Source organism: Embiotoca jacksoni, unplaced genomic scaffold (assembly GCF_022577435.1).
Source record: "Embiotoca jacksoni isolate LCO1_2020_lvr unplaced genomic scaffold, fEmbJac1.0.p SCAF_5, whole genome shotgun sequence".
Lineage (NCBI taxonomy): Eukaryota > Metazoa > Chordata > Actinopteri > Embiotocidae > Embiotoca > Embiotoca jacksoni.
The window spans coordinates 13,408,566-13,432,115 of record NW_027185403.1 but is presented as its reverse complement, the minus strand read 5'-3'; the positions used below and the strand labels follow the sequence as shown (position 1 = coordinate 13,432,115).

Below are 23,550 nucleotides of genomic sequence, written 5' to 3'. Positions count from 1 at the left end.
TCGACACACAATGCAGACGCAGAGACCAGTAAAATGACACAGACGGGCCAATCTAGTGAGCGTTGTGCTGCTTTACTGTATACGTGCGAATTTACTCTGTAGGAAGAAGCGGGGTTTAAATGATTAACTGTCCCTTTGCTGTATTTACTTCAAGGAAATCCTGACGAAAACATCCTACCTAAAATAAAGGCTTAAAGCTTGTGATGGAATTATAAGTGACACAGCATGCGCCGAGTATGTTTTATAAACAATTGGTGGTTATTATAATACATTATTGATTATGTCACAATGCATCTTATGAAGAGAGAGAAGGAAAGACAGACCACATGCCAGATGAAGCTGTCAATGGAACCCTCAATCAGTGGATGCAAGGCAGGAGAGCGAGAGTGAAGCAGATGGTGCTTTACTATTGATCCAAAACATGCACACATTTCCTCTGACTAACGGCTCAATATTGGACTATTGTAGGAAAAAAACTCCTCTCTGTATATTCGTCTGCAGAGGGCTGCACAGGCTACTGATACTCCCCCATGCTGGCGTTAAAGTATGCCGTGTGTGTTTAACCTGAGCTGAGCTGTGCTCCTGTAATCCCCGCAGGCCACAGAATCATCCACGCTCAACGTAGGCAGCTTCAAAAAAATTGTGCGAAAGGACATGAACACAGACACAGGACCCTTTCTGTACATTTTATTTACAAAATGTATTAAAATTCTCTGTACAGCGCCTCACTAATGAGGTTCAGCAAATTATGCATGCATCTTTTGCTCTTTTGTACCCACTACTATGCCTGGCGATTTTAGTTTTTGCAGACGTACAAAAAAGAAAAAGGTGAAACTGATTTACAAAAGAATTACCAGGGCTGGATTTCTAATATTAACCTTAGTCTGTTTTGTGAGTAGCGGAGCTTGTCAAGCATCACTGATTTCACATGCATTTTCCTAGAAAAAAAAACAAAAAACAAAAAACAGAAAAAGGGAAAACCAATATTTCATCATGTAATATAAATAGTTCTCATTTATCTAAATTTACACATCTCTCCCAACTTTCTCTTTATTTTTCTTCACATTATCAGTTTTTTCAAAAATTCTTTTTATAAAACTATCTGCCCATAGTTTCAGGTGATTAGATAAGTATCTTCCTAAATCCTATGGAATCACAGTCTTTTTGAAAGAAAAGAAATTATTACAGCAATATGGAAATGTGCTAAGCTTCAGGACTCTCCCTGGTATGATCTTGTATAAATCTATTTTTCGTTGTAGTCATATACTTTTGATTTTACTAAGTGAAGTCACCAAACACTGTAATGCTCATTAAAGGAAATCAAATTAAAAGCAAACCACAGCTCATTGTAAAATGTGCAATTGTTAAAGAAAATGGAAAGGTAATCCAAAATACTACAGTTTAAAAGCCATTACTGTTATCCTTAAATTGGATTGCAGTTCATTTACAATTGAATTACCCTTTTTGTTTGGTTTTACTTTGATGTACAGGAGACTTGAATGAGTCCAGACTTCTAGGGAAAGACTGTTCAGAACGACAAACCTTAGCGAGTCAGCACTCCTTTGATATTTTACAAACTGTAAATCCCAAACAGATTTTCTTTACTCAGGCATGAATACGTTGCTTTACACACTCGTCGTCATACAAAACACACTCTTGGCAGTATTGGAAGTGCGAATTATGACCTGGTTGTGTAGTGCGTAAAAGCCCACACCAGATCATCTTCTCATCTTCATGAGTCCCGTCAAACTTTCAGAAGACAGTGGCAGCAGCACCAGAGTTTAAAGTACAAACACACATCATTGTTTTGGGCTGAATGGCATTTCACTCCAATAAGATCAATCCATCTTTTAAAACAAGTACAAGGTCACGAGGAGTGACTTACAGTAGTATAAAAGCTATTGTCTAATTACCAGTGTCTTACAGTGCACTGCGTAGATCTAATAAAATACTTTGAACACATATAACCAGTGAAAATCTGGCAGCAGAAGGATGAAGAGTAATCCGATCATATTGATTACAAGAAACCAATTAGACACTTGTCATGTAAGATTCGTTGTCTTTCTGGCACTTCATTATGTGCTTAGGGTTGCAAATGATGGCTTTAGTTCTCTCATTCATGTTAAATGTATGTATGTATGTGTGTACATATATATGTATATATGTATGTATATATATATATATGTATATATATATATATATACATATATATACATATATATATCACACTTTTTCTCACTGCACCATTCTTTTGTTTTGTATGAGTTTCAAGCAAAAAGCAATATCATTGTGAATGAGTTGCATTGATTGGACTCTGAGTTCCATAAGGCACTGAGAGGAGGGAACCACATCGGCTCTCTTCCCATGACCAGTCCAGTCGTGTCGTCATTGCAGATTATCGTGCCGAGTCCACCCGAGAGGATTTGGCGTGAAGCTCAATCCCCGTGATCCTGTGCCTTTCATAGATGTTCAGTCACAGTTGTAAGGGAAAATGGAAATGTTTCCTAAACCTGTCAACATACAGAGCAGAAGCAAACATGAGAAGAGTTGAGGTTTACGTTTACAAATTTACAGCTACACAACTCATGCTGGAAATATGTGACTGCGAATTCAAAACTTCCATTTCAAAATGAATACAAATCAGTGAATGTGGGGATTTTCTTCGTCTGACCTCGAAATGTATTTACTTTTTTTTATAGCCTGTAAAGCTTGGTTTGAAAACCTTTCCAAGTCACTCAACAGTATCAAATATTTTAGCTACAAAAGCTCAAGTTCGTGAAAGTAGGAGGAAAAAAACCCACAATTTATCATTATTAATTTGAAGTAAACTGATCTGCTTCATCAGGTCAGTGGATGTGGTTTGATCATTTTGATTGACATTGCGGGTAATAAAGAAAAACATTCCCCCGAACTGTCATCAGATTTGAACTATTTTAACATGCGTGACATCACTTTTTTCCAACCAAGTCCTGCCCACTTCAAACCAGTTGCAAGAGAAAAAAAAAAAACACAGAAGTCTCCCTTGTAAATACTGTCTGCGTCAGTGGATCCCATCACTCAAAGTAAGAAGCTAATTAAGAAAATATATTATGAGGGTGTTTAAAATAGGTTGACATGTCATGCTTTGTGTTTAATGAGAACACGCATTCAATCAGTCTAATCAAACACAAAACTAACATGTAATTGTGTACTTCTCAGCGCATACTCCCCTTTGTTCAGTGAAATTCTGTAGAACTGCTGTGCAGTTATTTTGCGATTTCCCTCTGGCTTTTAGCGATATTTTCCAGCGAGCTTTCGCTGCAAGTGTTTATTTAATTTTTTCTGGAGAAACTTAAATAGAGATTGTACCGATGAAAACTACTGTGTTCTGAGGATTATCTCTGATGATATGGTCTCCTTTTCTGGTAAGAAAGGATTTTGTGGAAGTTTTAAATAGCTGCACATTATTTATTTCTATTTTTGCAATCGGTTGCATGACCGTGTGCAAATAGGCAGGGGTCGCTCGAAGTGAATGAACCCACAGAGAACTTTCATATGACTCCGGATGCCTTAAACTTCGTGGAGCATTTTAACATCTTTCAGCTCGGTTCATTTGGATTCATGAGCTGCAACTTTCTTGTCGGTTTATTCAACAAGCTTTCAACCAAGCATGCTGACGTTTTCAGCAAGAATAGCTTCCTGAAATGATTTCAATACACCCTAGTTTCCAGCAAAGCAAGTTAGCAGCCATATTTGTGTGTGAAAACTGTTGATGGAGGCCAAAAATTAGCAAAAAGAAGTTTGAATTTTGGGCTTGCATTCATCAAGCCACAAAAGCTATCCAAATAAATGATTATGTTCCAATGTTGTGTTTACATCATGCTTTGTTGCATATGTAGGTGCCCAAAAATGATTAAATCAGTATTGTTTTAAATGCAATTGCTTCAATGCTATAAACACCACAAATTACATCCCATTTTTCTTAATTGTTTTGAGAAGGAGGCTGAAATCTAAGAGGTAGATATCTTAAAACCTTGGCAAGTAAAACAAAAACCATCTTGAAGTGAGTAGGAAAATGTTTTTTTTTAATAATTTGGTAAAAAAGACTATAGATGTCAAATTTGCTATCCCATATTCATACATTTTTAAGTGATATACGGTTGTGGTTAGAAGTTTACATAAACTAATTTACATGAATGTCACCACAATATTTAGCTTTCAATGATTTCTTAGAACTGTTCCTTTTCTGGGGCAGAATGAGTGTACAACGTGCATCTGTAATAGACAAAAACTAAGAAACTAAGTCGTGGACTGAGAGGCTGCCATCCAAGAAAGAAGCCCATGCTCCAACACAGATGCCTTCAAACACAACTCAAGTTTGCAGCTGACCACATGGCCAAAGAAATATTTTTTTGGGAGACAAATTTTATGTTCAGATGAGACAAAGATTGACTTGCTTGGTCCAAATTACCAAAGATATGTTGGGAGGAGTACAGGTGAGACATTAAACCCTAAGATCCTTGTACTAATTTGTAAGTATGGTGTAGCATCATGCTCTGGGACTATTTTGCTGCCGGTGGAATTGGTTCATTGCCCCAAATGGACTTAAGACGCCCAGACACCGACAAAGCTGGCTGTGAAATGGATCAAGCAGGCTAATGTTGAATTTTTTTCAATGGCCTTTCCAAAGTCCTGATCTCAACTCAATTGAAAATATGTGGACTGTGCCCAAAAGTGGGTTCAGTGCCAGGAAACCAACAAATGAGTTTGAATTCTATCAATTCTGCCAAGAAGAACGTTAAATGTCCAACACGAATTCAACCAGAAGCTTGTCGATGGCTACCAAAGGCGTCTGGTCAAGAAGCAACTTGCTCTGGGACATTTATCCAAATATTAAGCTGTATGTATAATTTTGACCCCGTGTTGATTTAAAAAAAAAAAAACAAAAAAAAAAGATTTCTTGTGCACCAAATTCTTCTATCGCAGTCCACAGGGACCCTGTAGACGGCTGGGCGAGGCAACGTACCTCTAGATCTTAACGCTCTCGGTTCCATATACGTTGTAGCCTTCTCTGTATGTGGCAAAGTTCTGGGTGTTGGTCGGGGGAGTCGGCTTAAAATTCTGGGCATTCTTGGCCAATTTCAGCCGTTTGGTTTCTTGTCGTGATTTATAACAGAACTCTATCAGAGCCACCATCATGGCCAGCCCCAGCCCTCCGACCAGAATATAGAAGACACCAGCCACATTGCTTAGGCTGAGAGCACTTGTCTTGTCCTGGGGGAAAGTGAAGAACATAGTTAAGAGTTTTGCAGTGGAGCAAGGGCAGCAGAACAAAATGCAGCATGTATCCTTCAAACTGAGCCTTACATAGTCATGTCCTGACTCAACAGTAATACTGATTTAGTAGAAAATTATCCTGCTCTGTCTTACTGATGCTACCAAAGGAAGATTATAGATACTAACAGCTACGCGCAACAAAAATTAAACATGTAATGAGGTGCTTAGCCTAAAATTTCAACTGAACTGATTGTCCTGTCACAAATATTGATAAGGAACTTCAGACTGCCATAGTCAAACCATTCTCCACTAAGGAGAAAGAAGCCAACTACTCTTATCTGCTGGTGAATGTAGAGCTTTCCCTGTCCTGCGCTACATGTATGTTAAAATGGCTTCTGCTCTTGACCATGTAAGGAAGCTGGTCAGTATCGCATAGGTCAACAACTCTGAAAATCCCTGTCTTTACCATCTTCTTAGCGACATGTACGTATAACTTTCATGGCAACATTGTCATACAGTACAGTCAAATTCATTGTAAATGAATGATAGCTCGATTAAAGTTAAAAAAACAAAAAAATCCACTAAATGTCAAACCATTTTGCTGCTGCTTACCTACCAAATATATTCATAAAAAAATGTGTTCATGAGAGTTTTACTATTTGCAGTTTAACCCTATGAGCATGGGGAACCTATCTTCTGAGGCCTTGGCTGTATCTCAGAGGGTTAAATAGTGGGTTTATTACATTCCTCAACTTCTTATAATGTGCAAACAAAGCCTCTAACCTCGTCTCAAAGCAGCTACAAGATTTAGAGGACACCCTACGGTGCTCTCGCCGCTTAAAAAAGTCGAATTTGCGTAAATCATCACAATAAGAGGCTTTGCTTGTTCATCACACCACAGGAGGCCAAGGAATCTAATAGACACATCTCGATGCAAACTAGTAACAACACAAATAAATCAAATTTTCATTAACAGTTTGGTAAATAGAAACAGCAGCATAATGGTCAAAGTGTCATGAATGTCAAGAATGAAAATGAGCAAAAATAGCATTTATCAACAATTGTTAACTGCTGTGATTCAATTAAAATAGTATGTCTGAAAGGCACTTTGGCAATTTCCCCCAAAGTATTATCATTACGGTTTTCACAAAAAAGAGTTTCTACATTTTATATTGCTTAAAAAAGTTTGTTTTTTATAGTATAAAAGAAAAAAAGAATTTGGGGAAGCAGTGCCTCGGGTTAAAGCCACATATAAACTGTTACAGCCTGTGGCAGAAAAACTGAAATACTAAGAAAAAAAGAAAAGTTGTATGTAGCAAATAAACAAAATGCATACTATAGATGTCAGAGAAGTCTTGTCTTGCATATGAACAGTACGTCAAAATGCAATTTGGAATCAGTACAAAAGACCTGCAGCGACTGACCTTACTTCCAGAGTCCTTGGTTCCACATTCACCCTTATCGTACCACCATTTGTTTTTCAGCTTGTCTAAGATGCCTTGTTCACTGAGTTTCAATACTGCAAGGTTTACAGGAGTTCTTCACGTGGGAAATAACATAAATAACATTATATTATGTTATTTTATGTTATTCAACTTTTAAACTACTACATACTTTACAAAGCGATAAAGCAGGGCACCTGGCTATGTCAACATCACAAAGAGCAGGCATTCTACCTATTACCTTCATAACCCCTAGTCTAAAGCCAGGACCTACCCATATCGCTTTGAGTAATCGGCAGACGCTGTTGACAGGACGACAAGCAGGTACCGAAAGTACAATCTGCAAGTCTATGAATATCCAAAAGCACCATGGTACATTGGTTTAGGGTGGGTGGGTGGGTGGGTGGGGGGTGGGGGTGGGGGGGCAGGTAGTCTCAGAGGCTTTCTGTACAGCAAATAACAAGTTGATTCCAACAGGAGCTTTGTCTTAACAAACACAAAAAAAAAAAATCTACGTAATAGACATTGCCTTGCCATGCACAGTGTGTGTTTAACCCTCTGATTGGCTAATGCTACTGTCACTACACTGACAACAGTCAATTCTGCAGGTATTACAACCAATTACAGATTCAAGTAACTGTGCCCAAAAGTGAAAGCTTAATTAATTCTTATGTGTTCTATCCCAACACATCACTAAGAAAACCTTATCTTCCAATTACACCAGATTAGTGTCAGATGAATGTGTCTCAACTAAAACCGCACAGAGCTGCAGGCTCAACAGTATCAGTGGAATAATTCATCTCATATTTGCCTGTAGCTGCATAATTTAAGTTTTGACACAGATGTTTCTTGCTGTTTGATATCTCTAGAAGTTGTATTTTGACATATACATTTGTATGTCAACAGGAAGTAGCATAATGTTCCATTGCACTAAATTACTTCAGGAAAAAAAAAACAAGTGCAGAGCTAGATAACGATCACATTTTGAAGGCGTAATATACGTCTGTATTTATAACAGTGGGTCATTTGTGGTTTAGGTTATTCTTTCTGTGAAAGTGAAAAGCAAATTGGAGGCAAAGAAAAATAGTGCATTGATAAATGAGCGACCTGACTACTCCCTGGGAGTCATGTCCCCCCAGGGGATCCATGCAACACATAATGCACTGAGAGAAGATTACACCACTGCATATCCCTCATAGCCAATCTGGAGAAACAGACTGTGAAGACCAGACCATTGTCTTGGCTTGGAGAGACATTGATTAACAATGCAATTACCCTGTAACATGCTCTGTGTCTGAAACTCAATCTAGGTAGCAGTGTGTTGCGCCTCAAGTCAAGAAAGAGTGGTGTGTTAACGGTGTGCGAGCGGATGTGCATGCAGCTGTGTGCATGATTATGTGCATCTCCTGATGTCTGTTGGAAGCCGTAGTTGGGAGCAGGTCTGGGCCAAGCGATCCACTGTTTGGAACACAGTGGTCCAGGCCGCTTTATTCCACCTAATCTGGGCCTTTCCCTGAGTCCCGGAGAGCCAAAACAAGCCAGGAAACAGACAGGACAGGACAGTACATACCTCTGCATGATAATGGATCGATGGCAGCACAAGAGACAGATGCTTTCAAATGCTCTGAGTGGCACAGGGAGGCTTCCTGAGCTCGGTGATTACAGAACATAGCAGTGTTAGCAATACATTGAAAAACACTTCAAAAATCCTTTTTGACACTGAAACTGAGGCTACACATTATTTGATATGTGCCTCATGTTGCTTCTTGTGTTGGTGCTATTTTGAAAAGGAATAGCTGCTGCTTGACGGTTCATCGTTTTCCACATCAATCCATGACAAATGATATTATGAATATGCAATCACACAGTCTGCAGTCCATGGGACCTTGCAGCTTGTCTGCAGTCTAGCCAATTACCTGACACCATCACTTGTCATTAAATTGACCTGCATTGTAAAGAATATCATGCCGCTGCCTTTTGTGTAATTTTGTGAAAATAGCCCAATGCTTCATGGCACATAATCTTAGTAACACTAAATTGTCACTTTGCACCATTAGCTGCCATAATGGAAAAATCATTCATCATTTAACCACAGAAAAGGATGGAGATCTGATGGGAAAGAGGGTCACAGCTGGGATATTAAGATAGGAAGTGCATGAGGTGGAATAAAACCACAGGTGGTTTATCGGATCAACCATTAAAAAAACCCAAAAAACTTCAGTCTTTTATTTAATTAGACTTCTCACGTTTGCCTGCAATGCTTAGTCCCCTCAAGACGCCGCTGTTCCCCTTGCTTCCCTGTCGGCCTCGGCTGAGCAGCCATTTTTACTATTAAGTAGAATTGGCTTTCAAGCTCAAAGGTTCTGGGCCAGTGTCACGGATGTGAAGCAGCAGTGCAGTGAACTACTGCAGAGCCATATTTGACTGGATTAGCAAACCTCACCTACATGGAGGTGTGAAGGTTTTCACCTCTTCCGAAGTCTCTTCTTGAATTGCATCTGCGTGAATTCATCAGCTGGTTTCCCTCAAACTATCAAAGCTACCTGGATAAAGCCTAAATATCTGGGACTATGGTGATCTGCCCTGCACATGTGTAAGGGTGAATAAACAAAGCTCAACCTTTCACAACTGCAGGGCAGCCACATTCATCTGTATTCTTTATTTTGGAGAATTTCCAGTCACTCCTGTCAAACACACAAAACTCCTAATTCTTCTTTGTACTTTTTTTTATATCTTCAAACATTACAGTCAACTTCTACAAATACTATTTTTCTGTTGGTTAAGCAAGAGCTCCATGGTTTGATCTGCGCTGTTAAACCGTCTGGTGAGACTATCAGTAAATTTGGTGATCTGCCTTGGAGGCAGCAGCCGGTTGGTCGGGGTGAACAGTTGCTTTGGTTATGGTTGGGTTAGTGTAACAGCCTTGCCGATTACTCTGCACTATGGTACCCGATTGTGGTGACATCGAGGCTGACCTTGGAGTCACCTCCCCCGCTGCCGCACTCTCCCTTGTCGTACCACCATTTGTTTTTCAATTTGTCCAAGAGGCCTTGCTCATTCAGTTTTAAAACTGCCAGGTTAACAGCATTTCTTGAAACGATAAAACATAACTTGTAAGAAAATGCACAGGTCCGTGAGAAATCTAATGCAAAGTAATAATTGTACTAAGCATCATAAGAATAGATGGTAGTGACACTACCACTGTCAAAGCAGGGGCTTATGCACAGACGACTATCTGTTGGTCAGAATGGTCTAGGAAAGGACAAATTGTTTAAGAATTTCAGGAATATGGAGAGATAAGAAAGGCTCATATAAGGTAGAGACAGTGTTAAATCTTGGAAAAGGTGGCATGAAGGGTTACGTAGTTTAGAACTGAAGTGTGCGGGATGGGGACACTTGTCATTGAGAAGAAAAGTAACAACAACAAACATCATGCAATTAACATTCGTCACAAGTGACAGCGCAGCTTTTAAGGGCTAAATTGAAAAACCATTGAACTGTTAAATTAAAAGCGACAACACAACAGTCAGGTAGGACAGCACGTGGGACAGAAGGAGAGATCGAAGGAGAGAGAAAAGCAACAGTAGAGAGACATAAATATGAAATGACTGTTAGCTTTAGCCTTATTATCTGGATTGGATTTCTCCACTATAGAATAGCAACTCTTCATACATATATAAAAGTATAGAAAAAACATTGATCATCATTAATTAACCTTTGTATCCAAGTGCATTGAAAGGCATACTACCGTTACCTCTGTGTCCATAGAAAAAAAAACAAGAAAAAGAGAAGAGAATGACAACAGGGGGACATCAGGGTAGGTGGAATACTATAACAACATGGGGGATATTGTTATATTATTCCACCCACCTTAATGCTGAGCCTTTGGGCGTCGCCACACCGTAGCCTTTCGAGTCGAGGTTCCCTCCCACTTTCATGGTGTCGCACGGCTTCCGCTGCTCGATGTACTCGTTCATGGTGGACTCGAGGAGAAAGGCGAACTTGCCCTTTGACTTTCGTACCCGGGCTACGCCATCGGGCGTAGTCTTAACAAACACTGAGGGTTCAGCCGATTTCATGTATGACCACATCTTCTCATACACTGCTATTTTGGATCGCTGTGCAGAGAAGAAAAGGAGAGAAGTAGTTCAGAAATCAAAAAAATCATACGGGCATAATGGATTTTGGAGGATTTTTGTGCTTAATGATCACATGATTTAAATTGGCATCATGAAGTATTTATAGACATCTAGGAAAGAGGCTGTACGATATCTTTAAATACTTCCGGAAATATAGCTGACAGACTTTTACGAGATCATGAAGTACAAGAATTTACAAAATCCATTTCTCTTCATGAGCTTAAATGTACACTCTTCAAATATTAACTGAAAGTGAATGAAGATCACATATCACCTACAGTAAAATGTGTCATGGAAATTGGATTTTAGTAGAAAATCCAGCATTTGTGGACCACTTATGCATACATATCTTAATATAATTCAACTTTTGAGACCGTGAATTGCAGGTAATGATCATTTTACTTGAAAAACTCGTAAAGGCTTTGAATCAGTTTGTTGAAATATTCAGCCCCAGTGAACTGAGACTTATTTTATCGTCCTAATTTAACTTGTAGTAGTTATTACACTCATTCATTTGAACAACACTGTTAATGAAATATCCGAGCTGTGACTTGAAGGCGATGTGCAGAAGAAGCAGGAGAAGTGAACAACAAGGCAACCCATCACAAAGTGACAAAAATGAGCGTTTTCCCAGCGCCTGGGGTCTGGCTTAGCGAGCCTGTAAAAGCTGGGGGAGTCGGGCGCTATCTATAATAAGCATCAATTAAATTATTCAATGCTGCTGGATTTATTTTGGCATCGGCATTTCACACATTCTGGTGTGATCCCGGTCCAAGCAGGGATGAACCATAGTTCCAGATTACCCCTATGTGTACAGAAGACTGGATCCCACATTAAAAATATAGTTCCTTTAAGTAAAGGCTACAAATAGGCAATAAAGGGGTTTGTGTTGAGTAGAGGAGTCCAATTTGGACCTTCTTCGTTTTGGCCTCATAATTACATTAGCCTACGTCATATCTACAAAGAATGATGGTATTCTCTCCCTCTCCTGCTGATGCTCATGTGCTGTTGGTTTGTCACTGACTTTGGGCTGCCCGTCAAGATAAAAGATCGCGGCAGTGACACACTGACAAGCGAACATTTTACAATAAATACACAGATTAAAGACTGGTCTTATTCTGAAATTTTCTTTTATATTTAAATAAGAAATCTATGCAAAATTCCCTCTATCCGGATAAATGTTTCCGTCCCTTCATAGAAAGCAATTTGGGCGCTTCTGGTATATAGAATATCGATACAGCTGTTGATACACCAGTATTCTTCCCGGTGCCTTTTTTTTTCAACTCATATGGCACCAAGTCATTCATTTAGCAATTGTCAATGAATTGTATTGATCCAATTTATTCAACTGGATTAAGGGTCTACAGGCAGAGTGGTAAAGCTAATGTTAGCACACTAACATGCTCACCATGACAATGCTAACATGCTGTGGTTTAGCAGGTATAACGTATCATTTTCACCATCTTGGAATGTCAGAAACCAAAATATTGGACAAAATTAAAGTCTGATCTGATGAAGGCACTTTTTAGCCACACTATTGTTAAATAGCTAGAGTGGCTAAAATTCTAAGTATTTGCTGCTTCCAGCTTCTCAGATGTTTGCATGGTTTGTTGGACCAAAACTGTAATGGTTGTTTCACTATAATTTTATATTTTATAGACTGAACGTGCTTTATTGAAAAAAAAACAAGAACAAATAATTGTTACCTGAACCGCTTGTTAAAAGGTTAAGATAATCTTATGTAAAGCTCTTTATTTAAAATTGAAGATAACGTCCACTTGAATCACAACACATACTGAGCTCTGTGGCTTTCTGAGTCCAAACATACTGATCAAACACATACAGAACAAACACATCACTGCTTTGAATTGGTAAAGCCCCCCCAACGAGATCATATCTGTCTCCAATGCATTTCTATTAATAAACAAAAGCATTAACCTTGAACTAACTAAAGTGCTTTACTGGCTTTATGTAATCATGTACAATTTGTTTGTAGGCATCTGTCACAGTACATCAGGCCAAGGACGAGATGAGACCGCAACATATAACACAAATTAAAAAGTCTGCATGATGAATGTTCCCCGCTCAGATGGAAAAGACTTGTAGTTGGGGTGATAGCCACTCTATTTTAATGCAAATACCACCAACTGGGAGGAAGGGGGGTTCCAAGTTAGATGCGATGTTTTTGCCGACAGTCGTGTTCAGTGTGTTTCAGTTTGCATGTGTCAGACATCATAAAAAGGACATGAGTTTGGAGGACATTTCCCCAAAGACACAAGGCTCATCAGCTGAGCAGAGGGAAATCTCCAGATGCTTCCTCAAATGAAGAGAAAAGAATGGATCTGGGCATTGATTACTGACAACAGAGTGTGCTGCCTCAGTGCTTTATGAAGTCAATTCGTCAATATCAGAGCAGGGCCGAAGTGCGATCAAAACCCAATTAGGTCGATTCCACGGCTACTACAGTCAACCGGCGAGAAGCTTACAGCAGACACAGAGATAGAAAACAAGATACAGTCAGCAAGCCCAGCAGGGAAAGGGAGATATTTGATTATTGACTGCTGACACACATAAACACACACGCACACACACACACACACACACACACACACACGCACACACACACACGCACGAACGCGCGCGCACGCACACACATACAGTACAACCGTATGAACACACCATTGAAAGTCTATTCTCATCTCCTGTAAAATGTAGCCATTCACATTGCAGTCTACGGTGATCATATAAAATTCAATTAGGAAATAATGACTGCGGAGTCCATCATCAATGAACAGACAATTTGTTGAGCAATTAAATACAGCCATAAATACAGCTTTATACATGTGGTGGTCCTTCACGCCATATAATGACCCTGTTAGGACATAACGCTGAATTCAAAATTAGCTCCCTGCCAATTAACAGGGAGTGGCTGCATTTCATGTGTTATATGAAGTAAAAATAACATCCCTCTATGTTGGGTAACTTGCAAGTGGCATACCCCTCCTCCTCTAAATGTCTTTAAAATTACACTAAAGCAATCACAGTGTTGCTCTCTTCGTAATGGAGTACCTAAATAGGCGATCTCAGCCAGCCCTCCTACCTAGGCGACACAGTTACATCATCTGTGTAGGTGTTCCTCCTGCAAATCTGTCTGACGCAGTGAGTCTCCTGCTGTCTTGTAATAGTCATAAAGGCAAACTCAGGTCTGTTATTCAAGCCGGCTGACCTTAGACGAGAAATACAAAGAACAGAACTTGCCTCGAGCAAAACGAGGTTAAAGGAAAGCCAAAGGAGAACTGGTGGTTCTTTTAGCTCTGCTGTAGCCTCCTCTAACTCCGAAGGAAAATATCTCCTCCGCTAGCTGTTTTGAATGGTGTGTGAGGGCAGATGTTTTTCCGAGTGAAACGTAGGTGCTAAAACTGAAACTGTATTTGCTAATAAATGACTCATATGCTAATAGCTACTCTCTGCTGCACTTTAAGAATATAAATTGTATTGATGGTCCCTCCACACATGATAAACAGTTACCTGCACCATTTATGTCTGAATGAAAGTGTTGTTGTTTTTGTTGCCTGAGAGAAACATGTTGCCAGCTTTCAGACATCACCTGTTTGTATTTGTTGGATGTGAAACTTTATAGTCAGTTAATCTACAGTTAGAACTAAACTGTGTTTTAATTCACACAGCAGCTGCTTCATTTACAGTGAGTATATGACCTTCAGCGACATTCGTACTGGACCTTCATTGACAGACTTACCGGACCCTTTGTCATCAGGGTAACAATAATGACCACTTGGTCAATGCTGTCACCGTTTGTTCCAGTTTAGACACCAAAACCACTTGGTGACGTTTAGGAAAAAAAGTTACCTTGATTAAAAAGCATTACGTAAGTTATTTGTGTGCGTGACTTGAAAAACATACCTGCTGACTTTTGTTTTGGGTCATGAACTGCACACGCCAGAGGTCCCACCAGCAGGTTCAGTAGGCCCCGTACATTTGGAAAGAGTGTGATGATAACCACCAAATCAATAGTCTGATAACACTTAGATTGGGTGACTAATAAAAGAAATTGGTCTAATTTTGTGGTTTATTCATAATTTATGTTTTAACTACCTTTCATCGTGTATGTTTTAGTGGACATGGACGAAACCACGTTGCAGTCACCACCTGCCTCACTTGCAGGTTTTTTCTCATAGGTGCTGTAGTTTTTCTTTGCTCTTAAAGTAAAAGTTGCTTAACTAAAGTCATAAAAAGGTTTCTGTTTGTCATAGCAAGTGCTGTGGTGGATGGTGATTTTTTTTGTAGAATATAGATAGAAATCCCCTAACCACACTTAATTTTTTTCACAGCGACTGATGACAGAAATTGCATCAATGAATTGGAGAAGCCGGTGTAACAATGTCTTATTTGGATTTACAATAGTCATGTATTCATGTCCTTATCTGCAGTAGATTTACAACAGGTCCCATAAAAGTTTTGATAAAAAAAAGGAAACCTTTCTGTATGCATCAGCCACTGGGCACTATTTGCCTGCAACAGCTTTAGAAGATAGAAGTATTACCCTCTTACACTAAAACGAATACTACACTCTCACACCTGCAGCTATCTCTCTGAAATCTGGAGATAAAATGCTTATTGGCTTGAAAAAAAAAAAATCGTCTTTAAAATCTTCTGGGATGCAGGGGAGAAAAGAAAGACAAGAGGACATTGTGTTTCTGCATTTTAAGAGTGTTGGTAAATCTATAAATCGGGGATTTTGTTCTTCCAGAATCTCCAACAATGTCATTAAAATGTCTGAGAAGAGACAAGTGATTAAAGTCCAAAGTCAAAGAAATTGACCTCTCTATTCTAAATAACCACTTAATCTGTATCGATTCGGAGTTACGCAGCATTTCCAGACCTCTGCTCCTCGAACTGCAGCCTGTTTTTTTTAACATTCTTTGGCAGTGCCTCTGCTTTCAATACAGCCGCTCCCACATACGCTCCACTGCTTACGTATCTAAAACCCATCTGTAAACACCCACCACTACATTTCATTCGACTTTACTTCCCTTCCATTTTGTTTGTAGACATTACCACTTTCACCCAATATCCTGTGTGCCAGGACTAAATGTATCTCAAGTATGCAGAGATGAAAGTTGAGGCTCTGGGGGTGTACTTTGTCATTGAAGTGTCACATGCTACAGCCTGAATACCAATTGCTTGTCTTTGATGCTTGTAGCTGGACTCCAACAGCCTGCTGTTGTAGCTCATGTGAAGTTCGACGAGGCCCTCCGAGGGCAGCGCTTTTCCTCTGAGGTTACGCCTATCTTGCATTAGTCACTTTTGTCAGCTTTCTCTTTTATGCAAACAGTCTCTAATCTTTATAGGAGCCTTTCCTTTACTCTGCGTTTTGAAACACAAAGTGACAAGAGCTCAGGGAGTTGTGTAACAATATGGTGCATATGATTGCGGGGCAACCTAAGGATTTCTCGTATAAATCTCCTTGCCAGCTCTTCTTCATGCAACCCTGCCCTAATGCAGGTCTGCTCTGCATAAAAAGCTACTTATTAAGCATTGCGTTGGAGCATGCCGAAGCTATAGTGTCTGTGCCACAATAGCTGAGACGTGAAATTGATTTTCATGCTTAGTAAAATGCATTGGTGGCTGCACTCAAGCTGTTGTTCCCATCTCCAGCACACCTGCAGATCAGTAAGATGCTGGATGTTTGCTGTCGAGGCTTCGGGTAATGTATCATCTTTTGAGGAGAACAGAAAACAATGCTGCGGTCTCATCTCCACGCAATTATCATTCTTTCATTGTTACGCTGTTAAATGAGGTGCATGAAGGGACACCAGTGTGGTTGGCTTTGATGGTCTCACAGCGGGCTTTACACGTAATTAAACAGCCACATCAGCTCATTTTATCATCCCAGCCATTATTACGATCCTGCTTTTCCTTCAACGTACGTTTCAACATGTAACCGAGCCAAGCCTTTTGATGGAATAAAACCTCATCAAGAGGATAAACATGGCCTCCCTGGTACAAGTCATCATTTTCTAATCATCCAAAAACACAAATATTCAACTGACTGCATGAAAAGATCCATGACAGGAATTTAAATGATGAAACAAACCACAGTGGTGCAGTGGCGCATGACAGCTGCTAAGACGAGGAAGAGCCACACAAAATCGCAAAGCTATCCTGCATTGTCTCAAGGTAAAGCAACAGACAGGGTGGAGACAGAGGAGAAGAGGCCCAAACAAGCAGCGGTAGTCTGGGGGAAGAGGGAGCCAAGAACGGGGGAGGGAGGCACTGCCAAACGCCTAGAGCCGCTCAGGCTTCCGCTGGGCACGTCAGCGGGCTCCCAGGCCAGCTGTCCTAGTTGGTTGTGAGCTGCAGAATCTGGGCTTTCTGTGGGGGTCGACTGACACAGCTCTCTTTGAAAATTCCTCTACAGCGTCTCCACATTCCCCCCGCCAAATGAAGATACACACAGCAATGGGAATATTGTCACTGTCAGGTACTACGTTACATGTTCAAACTGTCAAATTATTAGGAGCTAAGAAAAATAGCCTTAGAGGGATGTCTTAACCCACAGAAGACTGATACAAGAAAACCACCTAAATACAAGTTAGAGGGTTTGGTAGCTCAAGTCTAAAAGCTATATTTGGGTTTCTGTCTAATTTTTTTTTGCACCAGAAAGCAAAACTATTTAACATAGCTGAGTTTGCTGTTCTTGTCAGTGAGTTTTGGAAGATAAACCAGGTGAAGTCATTAAAAATTAAAAGGCCAGCAGTGTCAGAGATGATGACATATGTCTTGTTTGAAACGTTGGACTTGATTTAACATTTCCAGCTGGCTGATGCCGTATGGCTCTAATTAAGCCTGAATGTATTTCCTGAAAAACAGATCTGAAATAGAGCTTGAACTCCGATAAATCAGCGTGTGTGTGTTTTTTTTTTCTTTCCTTGTCAGCCCTCTACAGCTTTAATTAAAAGTCCCCTGGAATAGTGGTTCACACATGTCATTTCCTATTTGAAGACTTTGGGATGTAACTAGGACAGTCATTATGCAGAATAGAGGAAAAAACGCGACTCTCCCGACCACCTCTCGCATCGTTCCACCGGCAGACCTTTGGTGGCTCCGATTGTCAGGCTGCAAACCTAATCTGTAATTGGCATCCATCATGTCTGTGACACAAAGACGTGCAGTGCACTGAACATACACCTGTGCAGCACCTCAGATGAAAGGCAGAGTAATGACAGGCTTTATGAGGCGCTGCACAGAGAATAAAGTGATGCTGTCATACATGTCGTGTGCCATGTTTCTGAAAATATACAGCGCTATCTTCGCTCGTGTACAGCCTTTTATAAGCTGCTCCGAAGAGTTTACAGACTTGAAACAAAAGGATTTTAAACATCAAGCTCAGCAGACGTTATCTTGTTCCTCTTTGTCTGAAAAAACATGGGTCGGATTCTGCGTTTTGTTGTGAGCAATTCAACCCAGGGGTAATACAAATGACGAGCTCTCTGTGCCAACAGGCTGCAGCTGTGAAACATATGAATTGTTTCTCTCCTGCTGATGAGTAATGAGAGAGCGCAAGATAAAAGACTGTCATATTGCCTTTTCGTCGTCACAGGCAGAGTGCTGTGTCATTAATTCTTTTACAGCATTGGGCTGCCAATTCAGACACGCCATGAGCGGAGACATCTATAGATTTTACATTAGAGGGTTGATCGCCTTATAGATATGGAGCACTCCTGCATAGCGAGCATGCCTTTCAGAGACTCATGTATTTTCCAGATTTTAGTTAATTCATGTCTTAATTGCCACGCTGGTCCCTCAAGCCGATGGACATATTGCTTATTCCGTCTAAAATGTCTTTGAGACTGCTCTGTTTGACCTGCAGGGCTCTTCCTCTTCAGGTCCAATTTGCCAGCCACGGCCAGCTGGCTAATTATACTTCATAAACTGACCCTTCTGAGTTTGAGTCTGACGCGGGCGCTTTGATTAGCCCGCTGTTTTCATCACCTCTGAGTCTTCCACGTTGTTATCACGCTTTCTGCTGACAGTCCCAGTGCCTCAAGGTTGCACACTGCAGTACTGCCGCATAAATTTCACGTCCATGTCATCAAAGTTCAAGAACTGCTTCTCTGTCAACATGCCTCATTTGCAGTAATCTTGTGCAGGTCAAGAGTGCTTTAGTAAAGGTAGAAAATGGAAAAGCTGCAAGGAGAGTTTTATCAAAGATGATACACAAAGTAGTTTCTATGATCATCTGTACGCCTGAGTGCAAAATCGTATGGCCTTTACATTATTTACTATTTAATCTGAAAGAAAAGGAGACACTGGCGGATTACTTCAGTGTCGTGTGTCCGTGTGAAACCAAATTTTCAGGCACTACTCACCCTAAAAAACTCTTTTGTGGAGCCTGAGTCCAGGGTGCCATATGCAATCTCTGTCTGCTTGGCCAGATCTTCGGCACTTTCTATAGGAGAGACCATTCTTTCCACTGTCAAGAAGGCAGCCAGGTTGGCTGTGTAGGAGGAGATGATGATGAGGGTGAAGAACCACCACACACCACCGACGATGCGGCCTGACAGAGACCTGAGGGAGGGAGGTTGATGACAGGGAAATACAGAATGTAGTTACACAATGACATGTGGTGCCTATCAACCCACCAAGATCTACCAGTCGTGTTTATTCTATGTAATTGCATCAGTCATCAGGATTTTCATGTAAATCGTTAAAACAACCCAGTGCCGCGTCAGCACTCTAAAAAAGCACATTTCCACAGAAAGTGGTACAGGTTTTTAAAATTGTGCTCTAATTCAAGTTTTCAATTGACTGCGAAACAATCATGGTCAAAGTTCTTGTCATAGCCTGAAGAAAGTATTGATGAAACTGTTTTGGTGATGCTAATTTCAGCGCATAAACTAATTTAATTACACATTTAATAGCTGCAATAAATGTGAAATGACTTTAGCTCCAAATGATGAACACCTAAAGCAAATGGACAAGAAATGAAGATGCTGTAGTGACTGTGTACTCAGTGAAAACACATCTCTTCTCTTGCCGTTAAAATTTCATGCAGTCTATTTTTTTTCTATTCAGCTCTGCTGTTCCTTAGAGCCTGACCAATACTGGATGTTTTGAGCCAATACTACAATTATGGCCAAAAATATATTGATATATCAACTGAAATATGGTTACTATTGTGACTAAATATGTAATTCAGGCAGAACATTTTCCAGTTTAATGCTAAACTTTATCGTCCAAAATGACATTAGTGCACTGAAACAGTGGGGCTTGAATATTCAAAATTATTCTAATAAAAAACAACAACACACAAATAGGATAATCTCTAGATTACCCCAAGACTATTTTCCTGCATTATCCTCTTTGGAAATTATTCATATTGAACGAAATACACGCCGATATATCTGTGATAGGCTGATATTGGCCAACCAATAAATGGTTCGGGCTCTGCTGCCCACTCCTGGTATCTCCTGGAGCTGACCCACCTGGGGGAGATGTCACAGCCCTGCTGCATGAAGGCGCCCAGCGAGAACCAGAGGGAATTGAAGATGCCAAAGTCATTGGGAGGGTCAGGGGGAGTCTGGGGGTCTTTGGTCTCGTCCTGTTCCTCAAGGTTCCACTCGTACGGACTGAACCGACTGACCAGGAACAGGACCACGCTCACCCCAATATAGGCAAACACTATACACATCCAGATTTCATAGGCCAGCGGGTCCAGGAAGGAGAACACGCCGGGCTTGGACTTTTGCGGCTTCTTTATCATAATGGAGATGCCCAAGCTCATAAAGGGTTTGGAAAAGTCTATCACCTCCTCTCGAACCAGAGTAATGGTGAGAGGCGCAACGGCTATATCTGCTCTCTGGAAACAGGGACATGCACAGCAAGCGTTAGTCATTACCCGCATTAAAAAAAACAAAACCCAAAAAACAGGTCATTTTAAATATATGTGTGAATGACTGGCACTGGAGATGAAGCATAAAACAATATATTTTATCACACATTTTACATAGTATTTTTCAGAAAAAAGCCTCTGACTGCCACATTTTGAAGGCAGACTGAAAAACCACACTCACAGACACGGTAAAAGCAGAGTTGCATTTGCACAGTGTTACGACCTGGGATATTAGCTAATGCATGTCAGATTAGAACTGTGAAATTAATCAAAATCCTAGAGTGAAATGTTGCCACGTTTAGAGGTAAGAGGGAGAAAAGCTCATAAGGGCACTGCAACACATTGAGAGGCAGCTTGGAAACAATCCACGAAGGCAGGGGGGTGTTTGAGTCATGTTTGACCAAATGAAAAGAAGCTTCTCAGTTCCTTTTAAAACAATAAATTTCATATTTTTATATTTGCATTTGCATTGAAACTCTGAACTGAATTGTTTGCATTAAAATAAAAACAAAAAAATTGATGTTAAGTTTTTATTTAATTTGTAAAAGGGTTGCTATATGTAGAAATCAGCAAGCGCTGGCTGTGTTCACTTCATCACATGCCATTCAGTTCCCTGTGTTTCCCCAACACAGCTTATTCTGGCATTAGCTTCTTTTTTTTTTTTTTCCCAAGCTGTTACTCTTTATCTCCCTCCTTTGCTCTGCTGCTTCAATCACATTATGTTATCAAAACGCGTCCATGGAGGTGGTGCTGCCTTTTCACAAATCACAATGACTTTCTCTGTAAAAGCAAAAGCAAATAATTAATCATGTTAGGCAGTGTTACTGCAGCTTGCGTGTATGGGATTAATTAAATAACTGCTCATCTTCAAAGGAGCCACTACGTAAAAGACAATTCTTTGTTTTGTATTGTGCTGTGCTGTGTTGTGTTTTTTTTTATGTCGAAACTGAGAAAACATTGGATTGAAGCAGCGCAAAGCAGCAAATGTTTCTTACAAGGTCAGACCAGGAGTAACACAAATAGAGCCAATAAACATGACTGTTTTCTTTCCCCCGTCAAAGAAAAAAAAAAATCTGAAGGGCTATAACCATTTAATCCTTGTGCAGGCGTAAGCAGCACTCAATCAATGGTGAGGGAAACCAAGCAATAAAGAGCAGCCTCGGGCCTAACCTTTAAAAGACAACTAAAATCAAGTTAATTTACTGGTCAAAAGGTCAACATGTACAAAACTATTAGTCCCGGCCCACCTGCTGTAAAATTACTGGCCTGGAAGGACTTGACAGCGAAGTGATTGTGATATTTTTTTCATCTTCCATCTGCAGGGAGTGGACTTTTCCCATTTGAAAGATAATTTGGTGGTGATAGCACATCAAACCAGGCAATCTCTCTGGCTGATAGTTAGGAAATTGAACAGATGAGAAAGCCTAACCCTCATGCATTTTGTATTTGGCCCCTATTCAACCACTGCGGCCTCGTGAGAAAGGCGAGCGGGTCGAGGAGGAGGAGGAGGGGAATAATTTTGGGAATGCTTGAGGTGGTGCGAGAGCCTGAGCGCGCTGTCATACAAAACACGGCATGACCCTTCGCTAATGTGATAGGTTCAACCTTCACGGAGAGCGACACATATGGATCTTGTTGTTTGAAACCACAAACCACCATTTAGCTGTTGATTCTGAAGCAGATTTTCTCAGCTGTGAATTTACAATGTGGCATACTCATCATACACATGAAACATTGAACATAATTACACAATCACTTCAAAGCCATACAATCTTTCATTCATCAAAGTGATCACAGTGTGTTTGCCATATGGACTCATTGTTTTCATGTACCTACCTCTGTTTCGACTGTAAGAGAGAGAAAGAGAGCTTTCTAGGCTAAGCAAGAAGGATTAATTGCAATGAACAGCACTGAGAAATGATTTCATTTTCTCCGTCTCAAGATGATCACCAACTCCCCCAATGCTTGAGGCTGCATTTGACAAATTCACTCACAGCTGAGCTTCCTGAGACAGCATTAGACTTTGAAACTGGGCAAGAGCTGATGAGTTCACAATGGGTTGGTGATAACCTTAAGACAGAAAAATGAGATCTCCTCTCATGTTGAAGTTCCTTGCAAACTGTCATGTAATAAGCGAGACTCCCAGTACTCACCCCATAGACCAGTTCACCCACCATCCCGTTCCACGTCTTGGTCTCAGGGTCTCGGGCGCCGTACTTTCCATCCATTACTATAGACAGTTTGTACTTAATTCCAACATGTTTGGCAATCTCAGATGCTAAATCGACGCAGTAGCCTTCATATCTGTCATTCCCCTCCAGATGCATATAATTTTTCTTGTACATCACATAAGGAGCTTCCTGTTGATTCAAACACACGCTGGTTTATTCACTCCCATGCCCTTGCACAGATTTAGTCATACAGAAATATGCATACATGCAGTCATATGTTTCCATGCACTCACACACACTCGCACACACACACACACACACACACACACACACACACACACACACACACACACACACACACACACACACACACACACACACACACGCACTGATTCAGAATGTTATAAGCTGCTATAACCACATCCATGCAGTTGTGCATACACAGATGATTCCCCTGCGAATGCACGAATATGCAGTGATAACAGCAGCATGACCACATGATCACGCTGCTTTCATCAAGCCGTGGCAGCCAGCAGACACCAAGCCCAATGCACCCAACCCATTTGGAGCCCAAGGGTGCAACTCTGTGTTGAAATCAAGGAGGGTTAGTAAGAAGCGAGGGCAAAGTT

At 40.5% G+C, this 23,550-nt stretch overlaps 1 protein-coding gene across 4 annotated transcripts in view; it reads right to left on the bottom strand.

Moving 5' to 3' along the window:
* Window positions 1-673: 673 nt before the first annotated feature.
* gria3b (glutamate receptor, ionotropic, AMPA 3b) overlaps window positions 674-23,550 on the bottom strand; it is an 84,459-nt gene continuing 61,582 nt past the window's right edge. Inside the window, exons 10-16 of one of the 4 annotated variants that reach the window (XM_069171202.1) lie at window positions 22,904-23,110; window positions 20,344-20,717; window positions 19,228-19,426; window positions 10,569-10,816; window positions 9,674-9,788; window positions 5,006-5,253; window positions 674-2,510 (exon numbers count right to left, since the gene is read on the bottom strand). In XM_069171202.1, coding sequence (XP_069027303.1) covers window positions 5,008-5,253; window positions 9,674-9,788; window positions 10,569-10,816; window positions 19,228-19,426; window positions 20,344-20,717; window positions 22,904-23,110 — 1,389 coding nt within the window. In that variant the 3' untranslated portion in view covers window positions 674-2,510; window positions 5,006-5,007. Of the gene's footprint in view, window positions 2,511-5,005; window positions 6,796-9,673; window positions 9,789-10,568; window positions 10,817-19,227; window positions 19,427-20,343; window positions 20,718-22,903; window positions 23,111-23,550 lie in introns of those variants that run through there. The other 3 variants (XM_069171203.1, XM_069171205.1, XM_069171204.1) reach the window with 3 other exon arrangements.